At 39.7% G+C, this 22275-nt stretch overlaps 1 protein-coding gene across 1 annotated transcript in view; it reads left to right on the plus strand.

The window, feature by feature from the left end:
- Nucleotides 1–220: 220 nt before the first annotated feature.
- Nucleotides 221–22275, plus strand: part of LEO1 (LEO1 homolog, Paf1/RNA polymerase II complex component) — a 66616-nt gene continuing 44561 nt past the window's right edge. The window contains exons 1-2 of the mRNA XM_019832412.3: nucleotides 221–336; nucleotides 11452–11569. Of these exons, the coding sequence (XP_019687971.3) occupies nucleotides 11500–11569 (70 nt within the window). The 5' untranslated portion in view covers nucleotides 221–336; nucleotides 11452–11499. The remainder of the gene's footprint in view (nucleotides 337–11451; nucleotides 11570–22275) is intronic.

Consider the following 22275-nt stretch of genomic DNA (forward strand, 5'->3'; position numbering starts at 1 on the left):
CATTTCTTCCATTTTTAGAAGCTTCTGATGGAGATTTATAGATACTGTTTCCAGAGGAAAAATAAAAGGCAAGTAATTCTTGGGGAAGAGAGGAAAAACACAAAATTTTTAAATGATTTAGCTGTACAGCAGGTTATGAAGGAAGGAAAAGGAAGAGATTAAAATGGTTCTTTCCCTCCTCCCTCTGTGACTCAGAGATTCATCCTAAAAATAATTTTCATTCCAGTTTGGGGAAGCTGAGCAAAGACTCACGTCTCCACATTCCAAGTTCCATGATGGCCTTGGAGAGGGAGGGAACCAAAGGAAGAGGAAAATGGGAAACAGTAACTATTAAAGGTAATCTGGAAAAGACTTTATCTACTCAGAAGAGGTGAGGTGAAATTAAAGGCCAGGCTAGCTGTAATGAAGCAAGCATTTTCTGTTCTTGCCCTAGTCTGAGGTATGTCGTGTCAGCAAGGATGAAGCCTCAACTTGCCTTTCAGCCTTATTTCCTACCAGCTCTTCTGGTGATCAGTGTTTTACTCATTCAAATGAATTTTTGTCTTCTAACATCATTCCCCTTGCTTGTTTTTTTTTAATTTTTATTTTTTAACTTTATTATTATTTTTTTTTAGGTATAATTGGTCATTCCTCTTTCTTTGTATCAGCAGCAGAAGGTTCTTGTTTACGTGTTTCTTTAGTCACATTTAATTGATACTAGTATGTTCATTTTAAAAAGAGATTTTTATTTTTAAGGTATTTCACACTTACAGGAAAGTTGTTCACGTAGCATACTGAACTCTTTTTTTTTTTTAACCTGAACAATTGGAGAGTAACCTGACATGATACCTGTGGCAGATAGCAAGATGCATTGACCAGATGCCCTTCAAGGAAGGACTTGTTGCCCAGCCTTGGAGACTGTAGTCGGCACACAGCTGTCAACTTGCATTTCCTTCAGGGTTTGCCTCATCTGCAGAGAGCCATCTTGCCCAAGGAGATGCCCCTTTCCCAGGTGGCCCAAATCCAATGACTGATAATGGCAAGGATAGAAAGGCCTGGCTATTTTGGCCCTGTGCAAGACAACTTCAATGGCCATTTCTGCTCGAGAGCTCCCAGTGGGGTTAGCTGAGGCTATCAGCCTGCAGCTCAGATCAACTTCTACCTCTCCCCACTCCTGTTTGCTTCCCCTCCTATCCACAGATGTTGATCCCAAGAGCTCTCCCTAATAATTATCCTGAAGACTAAAGTCTGCCTCAGAGTGTGTTCCTAAAACACCCAAACTCCTACTCAGCCAGGACAGGTCTGAGAAAGCAGACAATAAAATGGAGTTTCGGATCTGCATCACTCACCACTCACCTGGTAGGAAGACCTCGTCACTGGTGATAGATGGAGGTCAGACGGTGACTGGCACAAGGTTGCAGCCCAGTTATTAACATTTTCACCAGCGATGAATTGGGGTAGTATACCAGTGAAAGAGAATGTATTAGCTTTTGTACTGTGTGGAGGAGATAGTAACTACAAGGGGATTGAATGGTTATTGTTTAGCTCTACTGAAGCTCTAGGTAAAGAAATGAAAAAGCTGAGAAAGTGACTAGCAGACAGCTGAAAGCCAAGTGTGAGAACCAGAAAGTCTCTTTCATAGCAAGTAAAGAGGCTTTCATAACCTGCAGTGGAGAGAACCAGATCGAGCTAAACCGTTATGTAACCAAGAGCCAAAGGTTAAACTACCAAGTAAACTAGGTCTCCTATGCTAGAGATGCTGCTGTGGTTGAGAAAGAATGAGACCCTGGCACATGGAATGGGGACGTCTGAGTTGATGCCCCCCAAAATCTTGAATTCCCAGATTTCTCTTGATCCTCGGAGCCTGAAGAAGTGAGCTACCCTTCCCTATTAAAAGCTGCACATTCCCTTTGCTTGAGAAAATACTGCCAAGGCCTCTCTCTGCAAGACAACATGTGACTCCTCAGTATCTGCCCCCACCTCCCTTCCTGTCCACTAAATCTATAACTAGGGTGACGTGGCAGCATAGCCCAGCTGGGGACATGCTAGGCCTGAGAAGCAAGCAAAGAAACTAGACCCCAAAGGAGCAAAAAGATCTAACCAGCATGGACTGCAGGAGGTGGCGGGAATCCACATGGGACTAGATTCTGAGGATACTTGATCAAAGGGGATAGAGCATGAGATTAGATAACAATTTGTGTGTGCTCTCCCAAAGTCAAAGATTTACACTCTGATGTAAATCTTACTTGCCAGTAAAATGGCTTCTGTGAAGCATGGTAAAAGTGATGGCCCATGCTGAGTGAGATCAAAATACCATAAATGTCTTGGCAGGTGGGAGAGGAAAGAATTAAAATGCTAAGAGAAATTAAAAAATAATAAAACATCTAGGAGTGAATTTAACAAGACTTGTACACTGAAGTAAAAAGGGGGGGATAAATTTAATAAGACCTGTACACTGGAGAGTACAAAACCTTGTTGAAAGAAATTAAAGAAGACCTAAATAAATGGAAAGAGATTCCATGTTCTTTTATTGGAAGACTTACTGTTGTTTCAATGCTAATAACCTCCAAATTGATTTATAGATTCAATGCAATCCCTATCAAAATTCTGCCTGGATTTTTTTTTTCTTTCTTTTTTTTTTTTTAAAGTAACAGATCTTAAAATTCATATAGAAATGCTAGGGACCCTGAATAGCTAAAACAGTCTTTGAAAAGATGAAAGTAGAGTACTCAATTCCTAATTTCAAAACTTACTACAAAACTATTGTAACCAAAACAGCATGGTACTGGCATAATGATAAACATAGCATAAGAGAATAGAACTCAGAGTCCACAAACAAGCCTACATGTTTATGTGCAATGGATATTCAGCAAGAGTTCCAAAACAATTATTGAGGAAAGAATAGTTTTTTTAAACAAATGGTTCTAGAGCAACTAGACATCCCTATGCAAAAGAATGAGGTGGGACCGTTATCTCACACAGTGCACAAAAATTAACTCAAAATGAACTATAGATCTAAATGTATAAAGCTCTTAGAAAAAATTTAAGTAAATTTTTGTGACCTTGGATTAGGCAACAGTTTCTTAGACATGACATCAAAAACATAGCCAACCAAAGGTAATTTGGTAATTTGGGCTTTGTCAAAATTGAAAGCTTTTGTGGTTCAAAGAATACCAGCAGGAAAGTGAAAGGACAGCCCACAGAATAGGAGAAATTATTTGCAAATAATATATCTGATGAGACTCTAATATCTAGATGTCTGTATCTATATGTATGTATCTATCTCTTTATTCAATAATAAGAGAAATAACCCAATTTTAAAATGAGCAAAGACTTTTAAGGGGGGCCTGGGTGGGCTCAGTCAGTTAAGCATCCGACTTCAGCTCAGGTCATGATCTCATGATTTGTGGGTTGGAACCCCATGTTGGGCTTTTTGCTGACAGCTGAGAGCCTGGAGCCTGCTTCAGATTCTGTGTCTCCCTCTCTCTCTCTGCCCCTCCCCTGCTCACATTCTGAGATACCATTTAGCACCAATAGAAAGACTGTAATAAAAAAAAAAAAGGGAAAATAACAAATGTTGGTGAGGATGTAGGGAAATCGGAGCCCTCATATGTTGCTGGTAGAAATGTAAAATGATGCAGCAAATTGAGAAAACAGTGTGATAGCTGTTGAAATAGTTAAACATAAGGTTACCGTTTGACCCAGGAATTCCATACCTAGGTATATACCGGAGAGAATTGAAACATATGTCTGCACAAAATTTGTATCCAAATATCTATAGCAGCATTATTTACAATAGCCAAAAAGTGAAAACAACTCAATCTCCATCAACTGATGAACAGATAAATAAAATATGCTATATCTGTACTATGGAATACTAGTCAGTTATAAGAAGAAGTGGGACTCTGATACATGTTACAACATGGATAAACTTTGAAAACATTATGCTAAGTGGAAGAAGGCAGACATAAAAGGCCACATATTGTATGATTCCATTCATCGTTTATTTATTTTTGGGACAGAGAGAGACAGAGCATGAACGGGGGAGGGGCAGAGAGAGAGGGAGACACAGAATCGGAAACAGGCTCCAGGCTCTGAGCCATCAGCCCAGAGCCTGATGCGGGGCTCGAACTCCCGGACCGTGAGATCGTGACCTGGCTGAAGTCGGATGCTTAACCGACTGCGCCACCCAGGCGCCCCAGTATGATTCCATTCATATGGCATGTTCAGAAGAGGCAAATCCACAGTGATAAAGTAAATTAGTGGTTGCCAGGAGCTGTTGGTAGGAGAGAATAAGGAGTGATTGCTGACTGGCACAGGGTTACATTTTGGTGTGAAGAAAATATTCTAAAATTGATTGTTGTAATGGCTATACAGCCTTGTGAACATACTAAAAACCACTTCAAAATGGGGAATTTTATGTATAGTTTGTGTTACCTCAATTTTTTATTTATTTATTTATTTATTTATTTATTTATTTATTTATTTATTTATTTTTTAATTTTTTTTTTCAACGTTTATTTATTTTTCGGACAGAGAGAGACAGAGCATGAACAGGGGAGGGACAGAGAGAGAGGGAGACACAGAATCGGAAGCAGGCTCCAGGCTCTGAGCCATCAGCCCAGAGCCCGACGCGGGGCTCGAACTCACGGACCGGGAGATCGTGACCTGGCTGAAGTCGGATGCTCAACCGACTGCGCCACCCAGGCACCCCCACCTCAATTTTTTAAAAAGGGTTCAGCGAAGTAGGAGTGCTGGTGTGGCCACATTATGTAAGATCAGAAAACCCACCAGATGACTGTTCCACAGGAGGACCTGGAGAATACAGTGTCTACCAAAGCAAAGAAGAATGTGTTCGTAAACAGCACTAGAATCACTGTGAAGTCTAGTGGTGGCTTGCTTTTGAAGGCTGGACTTATGGTAGGGGAAGCTGTTACAAAACTGATCTCCTCATTAGCAAGGGAGATCATACAACCCAGAAATGATTGAGCCAGATGGCATCACGCGACTGTCAGAAATCATGTGGATGCAATTAGGATAATGAGTGGCAAGATCAAAGTGGCAACCATGAGCCCCTGACCTACAGAGAGTTATGGAGATAGTTAATAAAACATGGTGTCACTTGCTAGAAAATAGATGGGCAGCCAATAAGGGTACTACTCCTTCTGTATAAGCAAAAGAAAACAGAGGGTGAAGGGAATGGAATATTTGGGAGGAAAGTTCTTATATACTGTTAAAATTAAATTCATATAAAGATGTTAATTGTAATACCCCAAGGAACCACCAAGAAAACAACTCAAAATATACATATGTACTAAATAGGAAACGATGAGAGAATTAAAATGGTACATTGGAAAACATCTTTTTAGCACAATAGAAGGCAATAATATAAGAATGAAGGAATAAAAAAGACATGGCATATAGAAAAGAAAGCTAAGTGGCAGATGGGCAGATATAAATCCCTCATGTATAGAAGGACTCAGCCAGTTGATTTTGCCTCTGTTACTGACCACACTATTGCTGGCACAATGGATACGTGAATGAAGTGGCCATGGTGGCAGAGACTGAGGCTATTCTTGGCCCGATAGCATGGGTTCCCACTTCTCAGGGCTCATCTAGCTATTGCCACTGCTAAATGTCCAACTTGACAACAAGAGATCAATGCTGACTTCCTGATAGAGCACCAATCTTCAAGGAGACCAACTAAGCAATTGGTAGCAAGTTGACTACTTTGGGACCTTTCCACCTTGAAAGGGCCAGTAGTTCATCCTGCTAGGATGAAGACATATTCTGGGTAAGGGTTTAAATGTCTTATCTTCAGGCTTCGCCCTGGGCTTACACAATGTTTGATGCACCAGCAGAGGACCTCCCATAACATTGTATCAGATCTAGGAACCCAACTTACAGCACAAAAAGTGTGAGAGTGAACTCATGACAATGTTATCTACTGGTTGTTATCACTTATTTTAGCACTCCAAAGCTTCCAGCCTTGTAGAGCATCAGAAAGCCTTGCTGAAGGCACAGCTGAAGTATTAGCTTGGTTGAAATGCTATGAGTGCCATCTTCCAGGATACATTAAACCTATTGAATAAAAGATCTTTATGTGGTGCTGTAACCCCAGCAGGAAAAATACATGGGTCTATGAGACAAAATATGGAATTAGGAGTGGTCTTGCTTATCACCACTCCCAATGGCCCCGTGGGGAATTTATGCTTCCTGTTCCTGCTAGTCTGTATTCTGCAGGTTCAGAGGACCTGGTTCCTAAAAGGAGAATATTTCTACCAAATGGTACAGCAAGAGTCACTTTGATTTACTAGCTAAAACTGCTGCCTGGGCACTTTGGGTTCCTACTATTCAGGAATAATTGGGCTGTAGGTAGAGGAACAATCTTGGCAGGGGTATTAACCCTGACCATCAGAAGGAGTTAGGTAAGGTTGCTGTTATACAGTAAGGGTAGGAAAAATTATTTTAGCATTGAGACCATGTATCAATGCTTCCTGTTAGTCCCTTGCACAGTTACAATGGTAAATGAATAATGCAGCAAAGACATGGCAGTTAGGAACTCAGACCTCTCTGGGATGAGAATCTAGATCATGCCCCCAGGTAAGCCACTAAGACTAAGAGAAGTGCTAGCTGAGAGTGAGAGGGATTTAGAAAGGATGGTCAAGGAGGGAGGCTGTAAGTTTCAATGACAGCCCTGAGACCAGCTACAGCAGGGCTATAGCTTGTCCTACAAACCTTCCTCTTCTAAGTCTCCCCAGGAGGAGAGGCTCATCAGAAACCTGGAGAAGCTACTCTTCAACAAAAATGAGGTGGATCCAAGAGCAGCACAGGGAATGAACATGGAGATGAGCCCCTGAGATTTCTCTTTGCAAGACTTCTTGTCCCGGCTCCCTGGAGGACTGTCAGCAGGCAGCCTTCAGTTCCCAGCTCCTGCTGCTGCAGACAGTTGCTTTATCAAAGCTCAGGCCCTTTGGGGCTAGGCCATAGCCAATTCTTGATCCAGGTCTGGGTTTAAACCCAGCCCTTTCAGCCTGGTTTGGGACAGTAATGAAGGGCCATTTCAGCTCCAGAGCTCCTCATGGGGTTAATTAAGGCTTCTGGGCCTTCCTTATACGTAGCTTGCTTTTTCCTTCTGTCTAAGCCTGTTTCTAAGCCTGACACCCTTCCACAGGTATCAATACCAAAGGCACTCCCTAATAAACATCCTGGACGCTAAAGTCTGACTCAGAGTCTTCTTCCTGCAAAGCCTAAACTGTGAAAATGCCTTGTCATCTCAAATGTGTTTCTTACTAATGAGAACTTTCATCTAGATCACCCCAGTAGAACTATCAAAATCAGGAATTTAACATTGATGTATGAACATCCATTCAAATGTCGTCAGTGGTCCCAATAATGTCCTTAGAGGAAAAGGATCTTGTCCAGCAATTATGCATTGTATTTAGTTGTCTCTTTAATCTTCTTCAATCTTGAATAGCTTCCTCGTCTTTACTTTCATGACCTTGACACTCTGTAAGATTACAGGCCTTTTTTTTTTTTTTAAGAATATCCCTCAATTTGGGTTTGTCAACTGTTTTTCAAGATTACATTCAGGTTAAGCATCATTGGCAGAACTAGTAGAGGAGTGATGCCATGTTCTCGTCATTGCATCCTGTAGGTTGGCACATGACTCTAATTTGTCCCATCACTGATGATGTGGACTTGATTAAGGTGATGTCTGCCAGGCTTATCCACTCACTGTAAAGCCACCCTTTTCCGCATTATAATTTACTGTTTTGCGGGGAAGTATTTTAAGGCTATAAAAGCATCCCATTCTTCATTAAATTTCCTATATATTCTTTTATATATATATATATATATCCATATTGGTTATGGAATCCTTATTTTATTCAATGACTTATAATCCATTATGGTTATTATTTTGACACTGAGACTGTTACATATTTGGCCAGCGGGAGCCCTTTCTGGTTTGCTTCTTTATCCTTTTGACATACCTCCATTATTCTTCTTGCACTTCCTTGCTTGCTGCACAAGATAGTCCAAGCTTATTTTGTACTTTCTCTGCCCCAGTCCTAGAATCAGCCATTTCTTCATGGAGCTCTGGTTCCCTTTGGTGAAACTAAGGGCATTTAGAAACTAAGATCTCAACATTAGGTGTGCTCATTGCTATTGAGGTATCGCTGTTCTCAAGCCCTTTCAATGGACAGAACTAGGGTCTATCTGAAATACATGAATGGATGTACATAAATACACATGTATATAAACATATACACATTTCTATAAACACATTTGCATCTGTATGTATATACCTATACATATTCAAAATCATGAGTTCACAATGATACCTCCAGTTCCAATTTAACACCAACTAATTTATTCTAGTTTTTCACATTTCATATATTTAGCTACTGTCTCTACCAGTAAGAAACCTGACTCTCATTATCCTGAATATGATTACTTATTTAATTAATCCCTCTGCACATAAGCAACCTCCTGTGATTGCTCCTCTCCCTAGTGTGGACATGCTCTTCACCCTGCACCGGGCTACTGCTCCACCCAGATACCCACCACATCTTGCTTGGGCTCCAATGCCCCAAGACGGACCATCAGGATGAGGAAGGTCATCTTCCTCACCCTGATCTGACTCTGACACCTGTGCCAGGTGGCCTTCCTTCATGGATGCCCTTTCACCCAGCTGGATCTCTGCACCCACACTAGGTCTCCTCTCTTCCACTCCCCTTCCCTTGTACTATCGTACTGCCACTGAACTCCAACATCTGGCACCAGGCTGCCCCTCTGCAGGGACTCCATTCCTACTCTGCTCATGACATACTCTGATGTCCCCCCTCCTTATGGGAACACCCTCCTCATCCCAGCTAGGTCACTCCCTTCACAGATGCCCTTCTCACCCCTCCTGGGTTCTGACACTTGTACCAGGCTGCCCTCTTACCCAGATGCCCTCCTTACACCTCTTGACTACCATGACTCCACACCCCTACCAAAGACATCCACCCTGCTTGGCCCATGTAATGACTTTTGAGTTGTTTTATGGAGGAAGAAGAAAGAGAGTGGGAAAATGGAGGAAGAAGCGACAAAACATTAGTTCTTTTTTTTTTTTTAAGTTTATTTATTTATTTTGAGAGAGAGAGAGAATGAATCCCAAGCAGGCTCCATGCTCAGCAGAGCCTGACTCAGGGCTCCATCTCAGGACCGTGAGATCATGACCTGAGGGGAAATAGAGTCAGAGGCTTGACCAACTGAGCCACTCCAGGGCCCCTCAGTCATCTTTTGGTTAACTTTTAATAAAATAATTTTTCTGAGATTCACTTCCATTTTAGTTTTTGGCTAGATCTATTTCTGCCATCATGTCTGTTAAATTTATATTTGTCAGGAAAGCCAAAGCTGCCTGCTCAGTGCATTCCTTATCTATGATACCTACCATCTACCAGAAATATTATGGTTCACACAGGCCAATACATAACTGAAAGTCCTCCTCTCTCACCATTCTTTTCAGTGGGGTTTTCAGGATAATATACAGTTATGGGCATTTATATTTGGGGGTAAGGGCATCTTGCTTCAATACTTTCTACTTTTCCCTGATTTCCTTTTTCCTCTTCTTAGCAGTACTCCATTAAGCTTGCTAGGTTGATTTAAATGGAACCTCAGTTGCTTTAACTTTGTGCTATACTTTTTCTCATAGGAAGGCATTTCAAATGTCCTAAAGCTATATATACCCCAGATCCCAGTAAGAATGGATTATTTACCTCTCTTCAAATGTGTTCCAAGCTGTCCTACCTGTGTGTTTATTCATGCTGGGGCTCCCACCTGGTCCATCATCCCATTGCTTCTCCAAAGTCAAAACCCTACATCCTGCAAGGTACACTTCACACACTACCTCCCCCAAAGCCTTTGGCACTATCCTCAATCCGGGACCTCCACAGAGCTCTGTATGCATCTGTGATGTGTATCCTTTTCCGACATGTTCTTTTTTGAAAAATATTTATTTATTTTTGGGAAGAAAGCAAGCTGGGGGAAGGGCACAGAGAGAGGGACAGAGGATCCGAAGCCGGCTCTGTGCTGACAGGCTGACAGCAGTGATCCTGATGCAGGGCTCGAGCTCACGAACTGTGAGATCATGACCCGAGTTTAAGTTGGACACTTAACCAACTGAGCCACCCAGGCTCCCCTTTTCTGACATATTCTAATTATCATTCTTAGGAGACCAGAAGCTAGCTCCTTAGATACAGGTACCATTAATTTTTCGTATCTTTACCCCATGGAGGCCTTGCATGCAGTAGAAGCTCTACATATGTTTAATTGAAACCTAATAAGGGTTTGTATATTTTATATTATTTTTTCTTTGCATAGTATAGTCTTCAAAACAATTAAACTTCCTAGTAGCCCTTTCTGGCATGAGACCTAAATTTTCCACCTTACAGAAGAGAAAGATGTTTACTTTTATCATCCAAAGGACAAGAAAATGAAGCTGTTCATCTTTTTTTTCCAACATGATGCAATAGGTTGCATTAGTATATCAAGAGATAAAATCTACTCTCAAAGCAAATTCATATTTGCCTACGGACACCTGTATTTTTATCCTGCCCAAATAGCACTCTAAGTTTTGAAGTTATTAAATACTGACATTGTCTCTAGAACATATGCATTTACTTTGCATAGTGAATAAAATTATATTTTCACCTGCAGAGAGATGGCCCCAATTCCTCACTCCCCATAGGAATTATGTAACTACAGTAGAAGACCGACCTGCTTCTTTTGTGTTGGTCTTAGCCTGGATTCTCATAATCTGTTCCAAAGTAGGGCATTATCAAAAATCTATTTTGTCCCATTTTTTTTCTCCATTTAACTGTTTATTGCAAGGGCAATCCTTAGATTGTAAACACTTTGACTCAGAGGTGTCTTCTAACTCTTTTGCATTCTTGTGTGTGTGTTAATGGCACACTATATATCTGCAATGAATCATTTCACCGAATTACTCTTAGGGTGCTTTCTTCCCTAGGCTATCACTACAGATCTCACTATGTTAAATAGTCAAAATATGAACTTTCAGTGTTTTTCTCCTCATGCTTGATCCTCCTGGTTTTAGATCTCGTGTTCATCCCTACTGGTCCGATAGATATGGCACCAAGACTTTAGAGTTGGCAGCTTGAAAAATTTTAAGTTCCTCTTTCTACATCATGCCACGAAATGGCAAAAACTTGGTGAAGAAAGAAGGGTTGAGGTCCATGAGGAGATCTCCTGTATACTAATAGAACTCTTGCTGACAGATACCTGTGGTAGGCTGAATCATGGTGCCCCAGAAAGACATCTATGCCCTAATCCCTAGATTGTGTGAATGTTACCTTATATGGCAAACAAGGACTTTGTAGGTATGATTAAAGATTGTGAGATGAAGAGATTATTCTAGATAATCAGGGTGGACCCTACATACAATTTCGTGTATCCTTTGAATAGGAAGACAGAGGGAGATTTGACATACAGAAAAGAGAAGGTAATGTGACCATGGAGGCAGAGATTGGAGTGATGGGATCACAAGCCAAGGAGTGTTGCCAGCCACTGGAAACTCAAAGAGGTAAGAAACCCATTGTCTTTATAGTCTCCAGAGGGAGCACAGTCCTGCTGTCACCTTTATTTAACCCAGTGAAGTTGATGAACCTCTGGCCTCCAGAAATAGGAAAGAATAAATTTGTGTTGTTTTAAGACACCAAGTTTGTGCCCACCAGAAACTAATACTTAAAGACTTGGAGGGTGGGGAGCATAAAGAATAAACACAAACTCCATCCTTAAGTATCTATGAATTAAATAGGAGCAGTTTGTAAAATATTATGACCCAATGTGTGGTAAAATGCAAAGATAAATGCCAAAGTCAGGAAGTACTGGAGAAATTCAGAAAAGTGAGTAATCTTCAGTGAGGAGCTGGAGTAGATTAGGTGGGTTTTACTGCATAGGTAGATTGTGAAAGTAGGCCCTTGTACAAAAGGAGAAGACTTTAGATTTAATCCCCTGGACACTGGGAATTCAGTAACAAATTCTCTCCTCATTTTCTTTCTTTTTGCATTAGGAAAGTAATCTAGGCTTCTCTTAAAACATTTCATAGACATAAAAATTTGAATGTAAGATTCCCTTGTAATTCTAGTACTCCCAGAGAAAAGCTTTGCTGACAAGTTGGTATATATTCTCCCAGATTTTTTTCTGCACATATAGTAATAGGTTTATATAATTATTGCCAAAATGGGATCATGCTATAAATATTCTTTTGCAACCTGCCATTAAAAATTTTTGAACAAAATAAAAAGGAAAATCATATTTTAAGATGATTAACCTTTTGGCAACACTCATGTAGATCTCCCTAATCTGTCCTAATTACAGTATGTACTGTACTGAGGGGAGAAATGGAAATAAAGAAAGAGTAGCTAAAGGTTGTTAAAATAATCCGGGTAAATCAGGGTAGGGTCTTTGGCAATAACTGATAAAGTAAGGGATTGGAAATTTTTCTAGTAAGGGTCAGGAAATATATATATGTATTTCAAGATCTTGGGCCACATAAATAAAAACTAATTTCTCCTTTTTACCTTTGAGAGAGGGAAAAAAATAAAAGATTGCACTTATCCACATTTGAAGATAGCCATGCTCTCTGATTGTAGTAATAGCAATCCTAAAGGGAAGAAATTGCTTTCTAAGCAGTGATGGCAGGGCTAAGTATTTTATATACATTGATGTCTTTTCTGATTATGAAAGCATTACATAATTATGACAACATGGAAAAAATGGAAAAGTAAAACAAAAAATAAAATTACCCAGAATTCCATCATTCCACTATAACCACTGTGTGGTTTTTTGGCTTATTTCCTTTCAGAAATTTTCCTGTGTAAAGGAATATAGATGTGTATGTGTATGTATATATATACATATGAATATATATGAATATGTATATAAATATATACACATATATACACACACAAATATATATGAAATTGAGATAATACTAGATACTGCTTTGTGACATGCAGTTTTTACCTGACAATGTGTCATAAGCATTTTCCCATGTATTTCAATATTCTTTTAAAAACCTTTGTTTCCCAAATTGGCATTTTGGTGGTGGTGGTGGTGGTTGCAACAGTGATATAATTTCATTATGAAAACTGGAAACAAACACAGCCATACGTGAGGTGGAATATGAACACCTTCTCATAATGTCACGTCCCAGAAGTATAGAGATCTGGTGGAACATACTCATGCTGGCTCATTGAGCTAATTGTGTGCTTCTTTCCCAAATCCATGTTCCATAACTATAGCTTGAAGTCAGTCATGGCAGGAATATTTACGCCATGGAAGTTGGCAAACATCAGTTATCAAGGCTTCTTGTCCTGGAGTGCTGGATGGTAAACTTTTACCATTACATCACTGTATATATCTTCCTAGACATTTAGTGTATATTTAAATATTTGTTTACATAAACATAGATGATTACCATAATAAGGTTTGTTAACTCATACATCATCTCAAATAGTTACAATTTGTGTGTGTGTGTGTGTGTGTGTGTGTGTGTGTGTGTGTGTGGTGAGAATACTTAACATTTATTCTCTTAGCAACTTTTAAATATACAATTCAATATATTTTTCAAAGATTTTATTTTAAGTAATCTCTGCACCCAACTTGGGGATTGAACTCACAATCCCAAGATTAAGAGTCGCATGCTCTACCAACTGAACCAGTCAGATGCCCCTACAATTCAATATTTTTAACTATAGTTACCGTGCTATACATTACATCCCTAGGAGTTACTCATCTTATAACTGGAAGTTTGTACCTTTTGACCCCCTTCACCCATTCTGTCTCTTTTACTACCCCCGCCCCCAGACCCTGGCAGCCATAAGCTTTTTTTTTTTTCTATGAGCTCTTTTTTTTTTTTTAAGATTCCACATATAAGGAAGATCATACAGTATTTGTCTTTCTCTGTCTGACTTATTTCAACTTTGTATAATATTCTTAAGTTTCATCCATGTTGGGCATGGCAAAATTCCCTTCTTTTTATGGCTGAATAATATTCCACTGTGTATTTACCACACTTTCTATATCCATTCATCTGCTGAGGGACACAGGGTTTTTTCCATGTCTTGGCTATTATAAATGCTGCTGCAGTGTATATGGGGGGGGGGGGACAAATATCCCTTTGAGATAGTGATTTCATTTCCTTTGGATATATACCCACAAATGGAAATGCTGGATCCTATACTAGTTCTATTTTTAATTTGGGGGGAACGCCCACACTGTAAAAAACATCCCTTTTTTTAAAATTTTTTTTAATGTTTATTTATTTTTGAGACAGAGAGAGAGCATGAAGGGGGGAGGGTCAGAGAGAGACGGAGACACAGAATCTGAAACAGACTCCAGGCTCTGAGCTGTCAGCACAGAGCCCAATGCGGGGCTCGAACTCACAGACTGCGAGATCATGACCTGAGCCAAAGTCGTTCGCCCAACTGACTGAGCCACTCAGGCGCCCCACAACATCCCATTTTCTAACCAGCTTTGGCAATCTAATAATATATAATGTTCCTCTCTTCAATACATATTCATCTACCTAATCCGTGCTACTTAGTATTTCACTGTATGACTGCATTATAATTTATTTGAACAATCCTCCACTGATGGGTGTTTTGAGTGGTTACAATTTCTGACTATTATAAACAAACCTTCAGTGAACATTTTGTCCTTATATATTTGCATATCTGTCAAATTATTTTCCCACGATAAATACCTAGATATGGAAATGTTGAATCAAAGAGTATACCCATTTACAATTTAAATAAACGATACCAAATTGCCCTTTCAAGAGGCTGTCTTATTTTTCTACTACCTTCACCAGTATATGACAATGCACTGATACATATAATTTAAGTGATTGCATAGGATTTCAGTGTATGGATGTCTGATAACTTGTGTGATCCATTCCCTACTATGATGTTCCCAATATTTCTTATTTCTATGAACAATTCTATAATAAATACCCTTGTACATCTTCATGTGAATCTCTTATTTTCTCAAGATAAAGTCTTTGATACGGAATTACAGAGTCAAAGGTAAGAAATTTTTATGACATTTTGTCATTTTGTCATTTTGACATTATCAGATTCAGGTCAGTATTTGGAATTTAAAGTGGTGTTTAAGAATTTACTTGATGCTAAATAGAAATCAATTTTTTTTTTTTTTTTTTTTTTTTTGGGACAGAGAGAGACAGAGCATGAACGGGGGAGGGGCAGAGAGAGAGGGAGACACAGAATCGGAAACAGGCTCCAGGCTCTGAGCCATCAGCCCAGAGCCTGACGCGGGGCTCGAACTCACGGACCGCGAGATCGTGACCTGGCTGAAGTCGGACGCTTAACCGACTGCGCCACCCAGGCGCCCCTGAATATTTTTTTTTAAGTTTATTTAATTATTTTGAGATAGAGAAAGAACGAGCAGGGGAGGGACAGAAAGAAAGGGGGACAGAGGATCCAAAGCAGGCTCTGTGCGGACAGCAGAGAGCCCGACACAGGGCTCGGGCCCATGAACCATGAGATCAGGACTTGAGCCGAAGTCTGCCACTTAACTGACTGAGCCACCCAGGTGCCCCAGAAAAGAATACTTCTTTTTTTTTTTTTTTTTCAATATATGAAGTTTATTGTCAAATTGGTTTCCATACAACACCCAGTGCTCATCCCAAAAGGTGCTCTCCTCAATACCCATCACCCACCCTCCCTTCCCTCCCACCCCCCATCAACCCTCAGTTTGTTCTCAGTTTTTTTTTTTAATGATTTTTTTTTAATTTTTTTTTAACGTTTTATTTATTTTTGAGACAGAGAGAGACAGAGCATGAACGGGGGAGGGGCAAAGAGAGAGGGAGACAGAATCGGAAACAGGCTCCAGGCTCCGAGCCCTCAGCCCAGAGCCTGACGCGGGGCTCGAACTCATGGACCGCGAGATTGTGACTTGGCTGAAGTCGGACGCTTAACCGACTGCGCCACCCGGGCGCCCCTTGTTCTCAGTTTTTAAGAGTCTCTTATGCTTTGGCTCTCTCCCACTCTAACCTCTTTTTTTTTTTTTTTTTCCTTCCCCTCCCCCATGGGTTTCTGTTAAGTTTCTCAAGATCCACATAAGAGTGAAACCATATGGTATCTGTCTTTCTCTGTATGGCTTATTTCACTTAGCATCACACTCTCCAGTTCCATCCATGTTGCTACAAAAGGCCATATTTCGTTCTTTCTCATTGCCATGTAGTACTCCGTTGTGTATATAAACCACAATTTCTTTATCCATTCATCAGTTGATGGACATTTAGGCTCTTTCCATAATTTGGCTATTGTTGAGAGTGCTGCTATAAACATTGGGGTACAAGTGCTCCTATGCATCAGTACTCTTGTATCCCTTGGGTAAATTCCTAGCAGTGCTATTGCTGGGTCATAGGGTAGGTCTATTTTTAATTTTTTGAGGAACCTCCACATTGTTTTCCAGAGTGGCTGCACCAATTTGCATTCCCACCAACAGTGCAAGAGGGTTTCCATTTCTCCACATCCTCTCCAGCATCTATAGTCTCCTGATTTGTTCATTTTGGCCACTCTGACTGGCGTGAGGTGATATCTGAGTGTGGTTTTGATTTGTATTTCCCTGATGAGGAGTGACGTTGAGCATCTAGAAAAGAATACTTCTAATGACTACTATTGTTTTTGGAAACAGTATCTCGTGGTTCTTGAATAACCTTTACATTATTTTCCCTTTAGTTTCTTCTTTGGTATTTTAGACCCAGGATTCTATCCTATTTCTCCTTCCAAATTTTGTTTCTGTGTAAAATGTCAGATAGAAAGTATATACATATGTGTTTGTGTACTGGAAATGAAAGGTATCCATATATCAGTATGAGTCACTATTAACCTAAAACGTCACACCCATTTACAGGATTAACCCTGCCTGTCATTTCCTCAATGAGTAAGGAAATAAACTTCAGTCAAGGAGATAAAATCTTTCCTGGACTCTAAGAAAATTTCATCTTATGGAGCCTAAGAAAAAAATTAAAATTTGCTACTTAATTCAAATGTATGACTTTAACAATAGATACAGGATTAACCCTGCCTGTCATTTCCTCAATGAGTAAGGAAATAAACTTCAGTCAAGGAGATAAAATCTTTCCTGGACTCTAAGAAAATTTCATCTTATGGAGCCTAAGAAAAAAATTAAAATTTGCTACTTAATTCAAATGTATGACTTTAACAATAGATACATAATAATCAGGTACAAAAAAAAAAAAAACATTTTCTTGGTGTTTACCAGTCGGTCTTAAGAGAAAACAAGAGAAACCAAATGGTTTCTTCTAAGTTTTGTTAAAGGAAGTGTTTTTATTATTATCTAAAGTTAGTGTTTTTCAAATCTCTTCTCTCCTTCACACCACCCTCACTCCCCAAGTCAATTTTTTTGCTAAGGAAAAACTGATGGGGGTGGGGGTGTGCGCGTGCTGCTGGTTTTGCTGATGAATGAGGTCTCTCCAGGGTATACCATCACCATCTTGTGGCCTTTTGCCATATTACCACTAAGGGTTTTAATACGGGAATGCTTTTTTTTTTTTTTTTTTTGCAATTGCAAGCGTGAAACACAGTGTAGCAATCTCTTTGTAGCAATCCCTCTGTGGATAAGATAAAATGCGTTGAGCGCCAGAGCGAGGAGTTGCCACCCTTACAGGGAGATGATATCGCTGCAGTTATGCTGATGATTCTAAAACAACCAACTGAATAAGGAAATCTAGTGAAGAGATTTTATTAGAGTAGCTTTACTGTAAAGTGACATTTTTCAGTTTTGCTTTGGGTTTGAGCCGAATTTGTTTTACTGCTTCCTTTGTAAAAATATTTGTAAAAATATCGGTTGGCAGGGCAGTTTGTAAATCTAACTTTTTTGTCTGTCTCTTTGGTTCTAACGTTGGGAGGGCGTTCCCACTTTTGTCTCAACATTCCCCCACCTTAGTACTATTTTATTATGTTCTTTTATAAAAATGTGTTGTTGTTTTTTTCTCCTTTCCCTTTGTCTCTTTCATCTGTTTTTCCTTCTTTTTTCTCCTGCCTCATACTTCCCATTTTGTTCCTTTGGTATCCTTGCTACGTATCACTTTACTTAGCTTCCTCCATTAACACCCACAAGCACAGCGCCCCGCCTCCCCTTTCTGCGGCCTCCCCTTTCTTTGTTCCTTCTAATTCCTTCCCTGGGTGGTTGATGTTCCGGCTCTTTTAGTGTCTACTACACCGAAGTCCTGTGCTGGCTGGGTAGGTCTTTTAAGGACATAGCTCCCTGGTAACCCTCAGGCTTCAGAGAGAAACCTAAATCCTACCTATTCAAGGAAGCCACTCTCTAAACCTAACCCTAGATTCAAGAGGATAAGTTTCAAAAGGACAACCTTTGCTTCAGTGCTAAGAAATGGTTCTTCACCTGACTCATTACTTCTTTTATTTTTTTTTCCTCAAGTGCAACTTTTCATAGGAAGTGTGCTGAACATTTTCCAAGCCCACGTTTGCTGTCCAAACTCTCATTTGCATAGGGAACAATTATCAACTAGTGTTTTGCAGTTGACACTAGGATCTAAAGTTCGTTTAAAGACAGTGAGAGGAAAACAATAAAGATGGTGAAAGGAAAGAGATTTGAGAAAAGGGTTTCTTATCATTTTGGAAAGCAGCTTAAATTTTATTATGAGATGTAGATTTCTGTCTTTTTCTTGACAGCCTGAAAACTCTCCCATGAGGTAATTAGGTTTACATTAAAAAACTTTTAGGGGCGCCTGGGTGGCTTGGTCGGTTAAGCGTCCGACTTCGGCTCAGGTCATGATCTCGGGGCCCGAGAGTTCGAGCCCCGCATCGGGCTCTGTGCTGACCGCTCAGAGCCTGCAGCCTGTTTCAGATTCTGTGTCTCCCTCTCTCTCTGATCCTCCCCTGTTCACGCTCTGTCTCTCTCTGTCTCAAAAATAAATAAACGTTAAAAAATTGAAAAAAAAAAAAGAAAAAAAAACTTTTATAAATAAATTTATTTATTTATTTTATTTTGAGAGACAGAGAGAGAGAGAGAGAGAGAGAGAGAGAGAGAAACATGTGAGTGGGGTAGGGGCAGAGACGGAGAGAGAATCCCAAACAAGTTTCACACTGTCAGCACTGAACTGGATTTGGGGCTCTATCTCACTAACTGTGGTAGGGCATCTAGGGCTTGATGCAGTAAACTGTGAGATCATGATGTGAACCAAAGTTGCTCCTCAAATAACTTCTATCACTCCAACTGAGTAAACAGAGCTTCTATTAAAAAGTTACCTGAGGGGCACCTGGGTGGCTCAGTCGTTTAAGCATCTGCCTTCAGCCCAGGTCATGATCTTGGGGTTCGTGGGTTCTAGTCCCTTTCCAACTCTCTTCTGTCAGCGCAGAGCCCCTTGGGATCCTCTGCCTCACTTTCTCTCTGCCCCTCCCCTGCTCGTGCATGCACCTACTCTATGTCTCAAAAATAAACATTAAAAAAAAAATTACTTCAGGCCCACCGTGGATTATGACAATAACAACTGTCATTTATTAGTCTAAGAACCCAATTGAGCCCTGGGTCGGCTCTGTGCTGACGGCTCGGAGCCTGGAGCCTGCTTCGGAATCTGTGTCTCCCTCTCTCTCTTCCCCTCCCCTGCTCACACTCTGTCTCTCTCTCTCTCTCTCTCTCAAAAATAAATAAGCATAAAAAAAATTTATTAGTCTAAGAACCCAAGATTTACTTATTCTTCAGAATCTGAAGACTTCTATAAGTCATAGGATTCTGGATGCCAACGTAGTAAAAAAAACATAGTTGAATAAAGAATGTACTCCCTAAAGAAAAATTTTCCCCAATTATTCTAAAACTAATGCATGTTTATTGTAGGAGACTTGGAAAACATAGAAAAGAATAAAATACACTAGTCCCCTTATCTGCCTCCCAGTGAATGCATAAATACATATATATATAAATACATAAATATGCTATATATAAATATATATATACACTATGTTTTTTTCCTGTCCATATATCTATGATAAAGTTTAACATAGAAATTAGCCACAGTAAGAGATGAACAAAATAACTAAGAGCTAGCATTATTAGTAACTGTAGAATTCAAATATGAAGTTTTGTTTCATGCTTTTTTATTATTTATGACAGTTTTTTCCTGCAGGATGACTATTTGTAATCTTTAGCTTGTTTACTCGTTTTGCTGTTTTGGTTTCTGATCTGTCATGTTAATTAATATAGAATTTTGTGTGTGCGTATAGATTCGAAAACAAGTCTCACTCTTCTGACAACAATAAAAAATGTTAATACAAAAGAAATAACTAATAGAACCATTATAGCAATGTAGTGTAATAAAAGTTATGTGCGTATGGCCTCTCTCTCGAGTATCTTACTGTGCTGTACTCATTCTTCCTGTTGCAATGCTGTGAGATGATAAAATGCCTTCATGGTGAGATGAAGTGAGGTAAAGGATGTAGGCACTGTGACTTAGTGTTGGGCTACTCGTTACCTTTGGAGGACGCGTTAGGAGGGAGATCATTTACTTTTGGATGCGGTGACTTGACGGTGGGTACCTGAAACCTTGGGAAGTGAAACCAAGGAGAGGAGGGACTGCTGTAAAATAAAAACCTGAGCATCCTGAGTTAACGAAGCAGTATTGACGTTTTGCTATCTATCTTCTTACTATTAAATTTAATTGAATTTTGAACACAGTCACTGGGTATAAAACTCAAATGTGTCAGGAAGTACACAGTGAGTGAGGTTTTTCTTCTCTTCCCTCCTCCAGTCCCCTAGCTCCTTTCCTTGGTTTCCAGCTTTTGTTGCAGTCTTCCAGAGACAGTGTATCCATTTATATGGTACACACACACACATTTCAAATGTGATGGTAGCTTTATATACACCATATTCAGAATGTTTTTCCCCCGGAACTCATGTGTCTTGGATCTTTCCATATCAAATGGTAAACTATTCCTAAAATTATGACTGTGTGTGACATTTTAAAAGTCAAATAGTACTACTACACTTAAAATACTCAGTGTTTACATAATTATGACCAAGCAAGTCTTATTAGGTGTGTAACCTAGGGAAAAACCACTTAGGTTCTCTGTGTTTTCTTCAGGTTCCTTATGTATAATATAGGAATATATTAGGAAAGAATAAGTTAGTTCTGGCCCAGAAGCCCTTAGCCACAATTCTGAAATCCAAAAGCTCTAAAATAAAAAGTACATAACATTTGGTAGCAAATGCTGCCGGGAACTGACCTAAAGCTATTTAAAGTTTTATCACTCTTAGTTTGGATTTTTGTACATTTTGCCATAGAAATTTAATTTTGATTTGGGATATATCATCTTCAGACCTAATTAGATGTGTTGAGGAATAAATATATATATGTGCTGTATTCCCTTTCTAAAATCTGGGAAAATATCCGAATCTTGAAACATATGTGGCTCCAAGAGTTTTGGATAAAGGACAATGGATCCATATAAAAAGCACTCACAACAGCTCCTAGCAGGTGTAGGTATTATGTGTTATCTCTTATTATTACCAGCTGAGCCACATAGCATTCTGTAGCCTTTGGAGGGCTACATTTCCTATTTCCTTGGAGGTAATAATTTCCTTGGTTTTCTGTTTGCTTAGTTTTTTTTTTTTTTTAATTTAAGTGTTTATTTTTGAGAGAGAGAGAGAGAGAGAGAGAGAGAGAGAGAGAGCAAGAAGGGGAGGGCCAGAGAGAGAAGGAGACACAGAATCTGAAGCAGGCTCCAGGCTCTGAGCCGTCAGCACAGAGCCCGACACAGGGCTCAAACCCACGAACTGTGAGATCACGACCTGAGCTGAAGTCAGACACTTAACTGACTGAGACACCCTGGCTCTCCTCTGTTTGCTTAGTTTTAATGTGTCAGGTACAAATTTTTTTATGCTCTAATTACAGGAAAATACCCATTCAAAATATTCAAACACATCAGATATGAATATACAAAACTAAGTGTATATATTTATGAATTTATTAGTATATTCTTTTATGGTGTCTCATCTTCCACCAAAATGCAAGTTTCTGAGAACAGATGCTTGGTCTATTTTGTGTTCTGTTGTATCTCCCGTGCCCACAATAGTTTCTGGCTTGGAGAAGGCACTTAAATCCCTATTGGATGAGTGACTGCAGCAGGTATTCCATTAGCTGTGCGTCCTTCTCAGACTGCTCTCTCTGGGAGCCTTCTGTGCTCTTGCTCTATTCTGGACCAGCAGCCTTCTAGGATC

This window comes from Felis catus, chromosome B3 (assembly GCF_018350175.1).
Source record: "Felis catus isolate Fca126 chromosome B3, F.catus_Fca126_mat1.0, whole genome shotgun sequence".
Taxonomy (NCBI): domain Eukaryota; kingdom Metazoa; phylum Chordata; class Mammalia; order Carnivora; family Felidae; genus Felis; species Felis catus.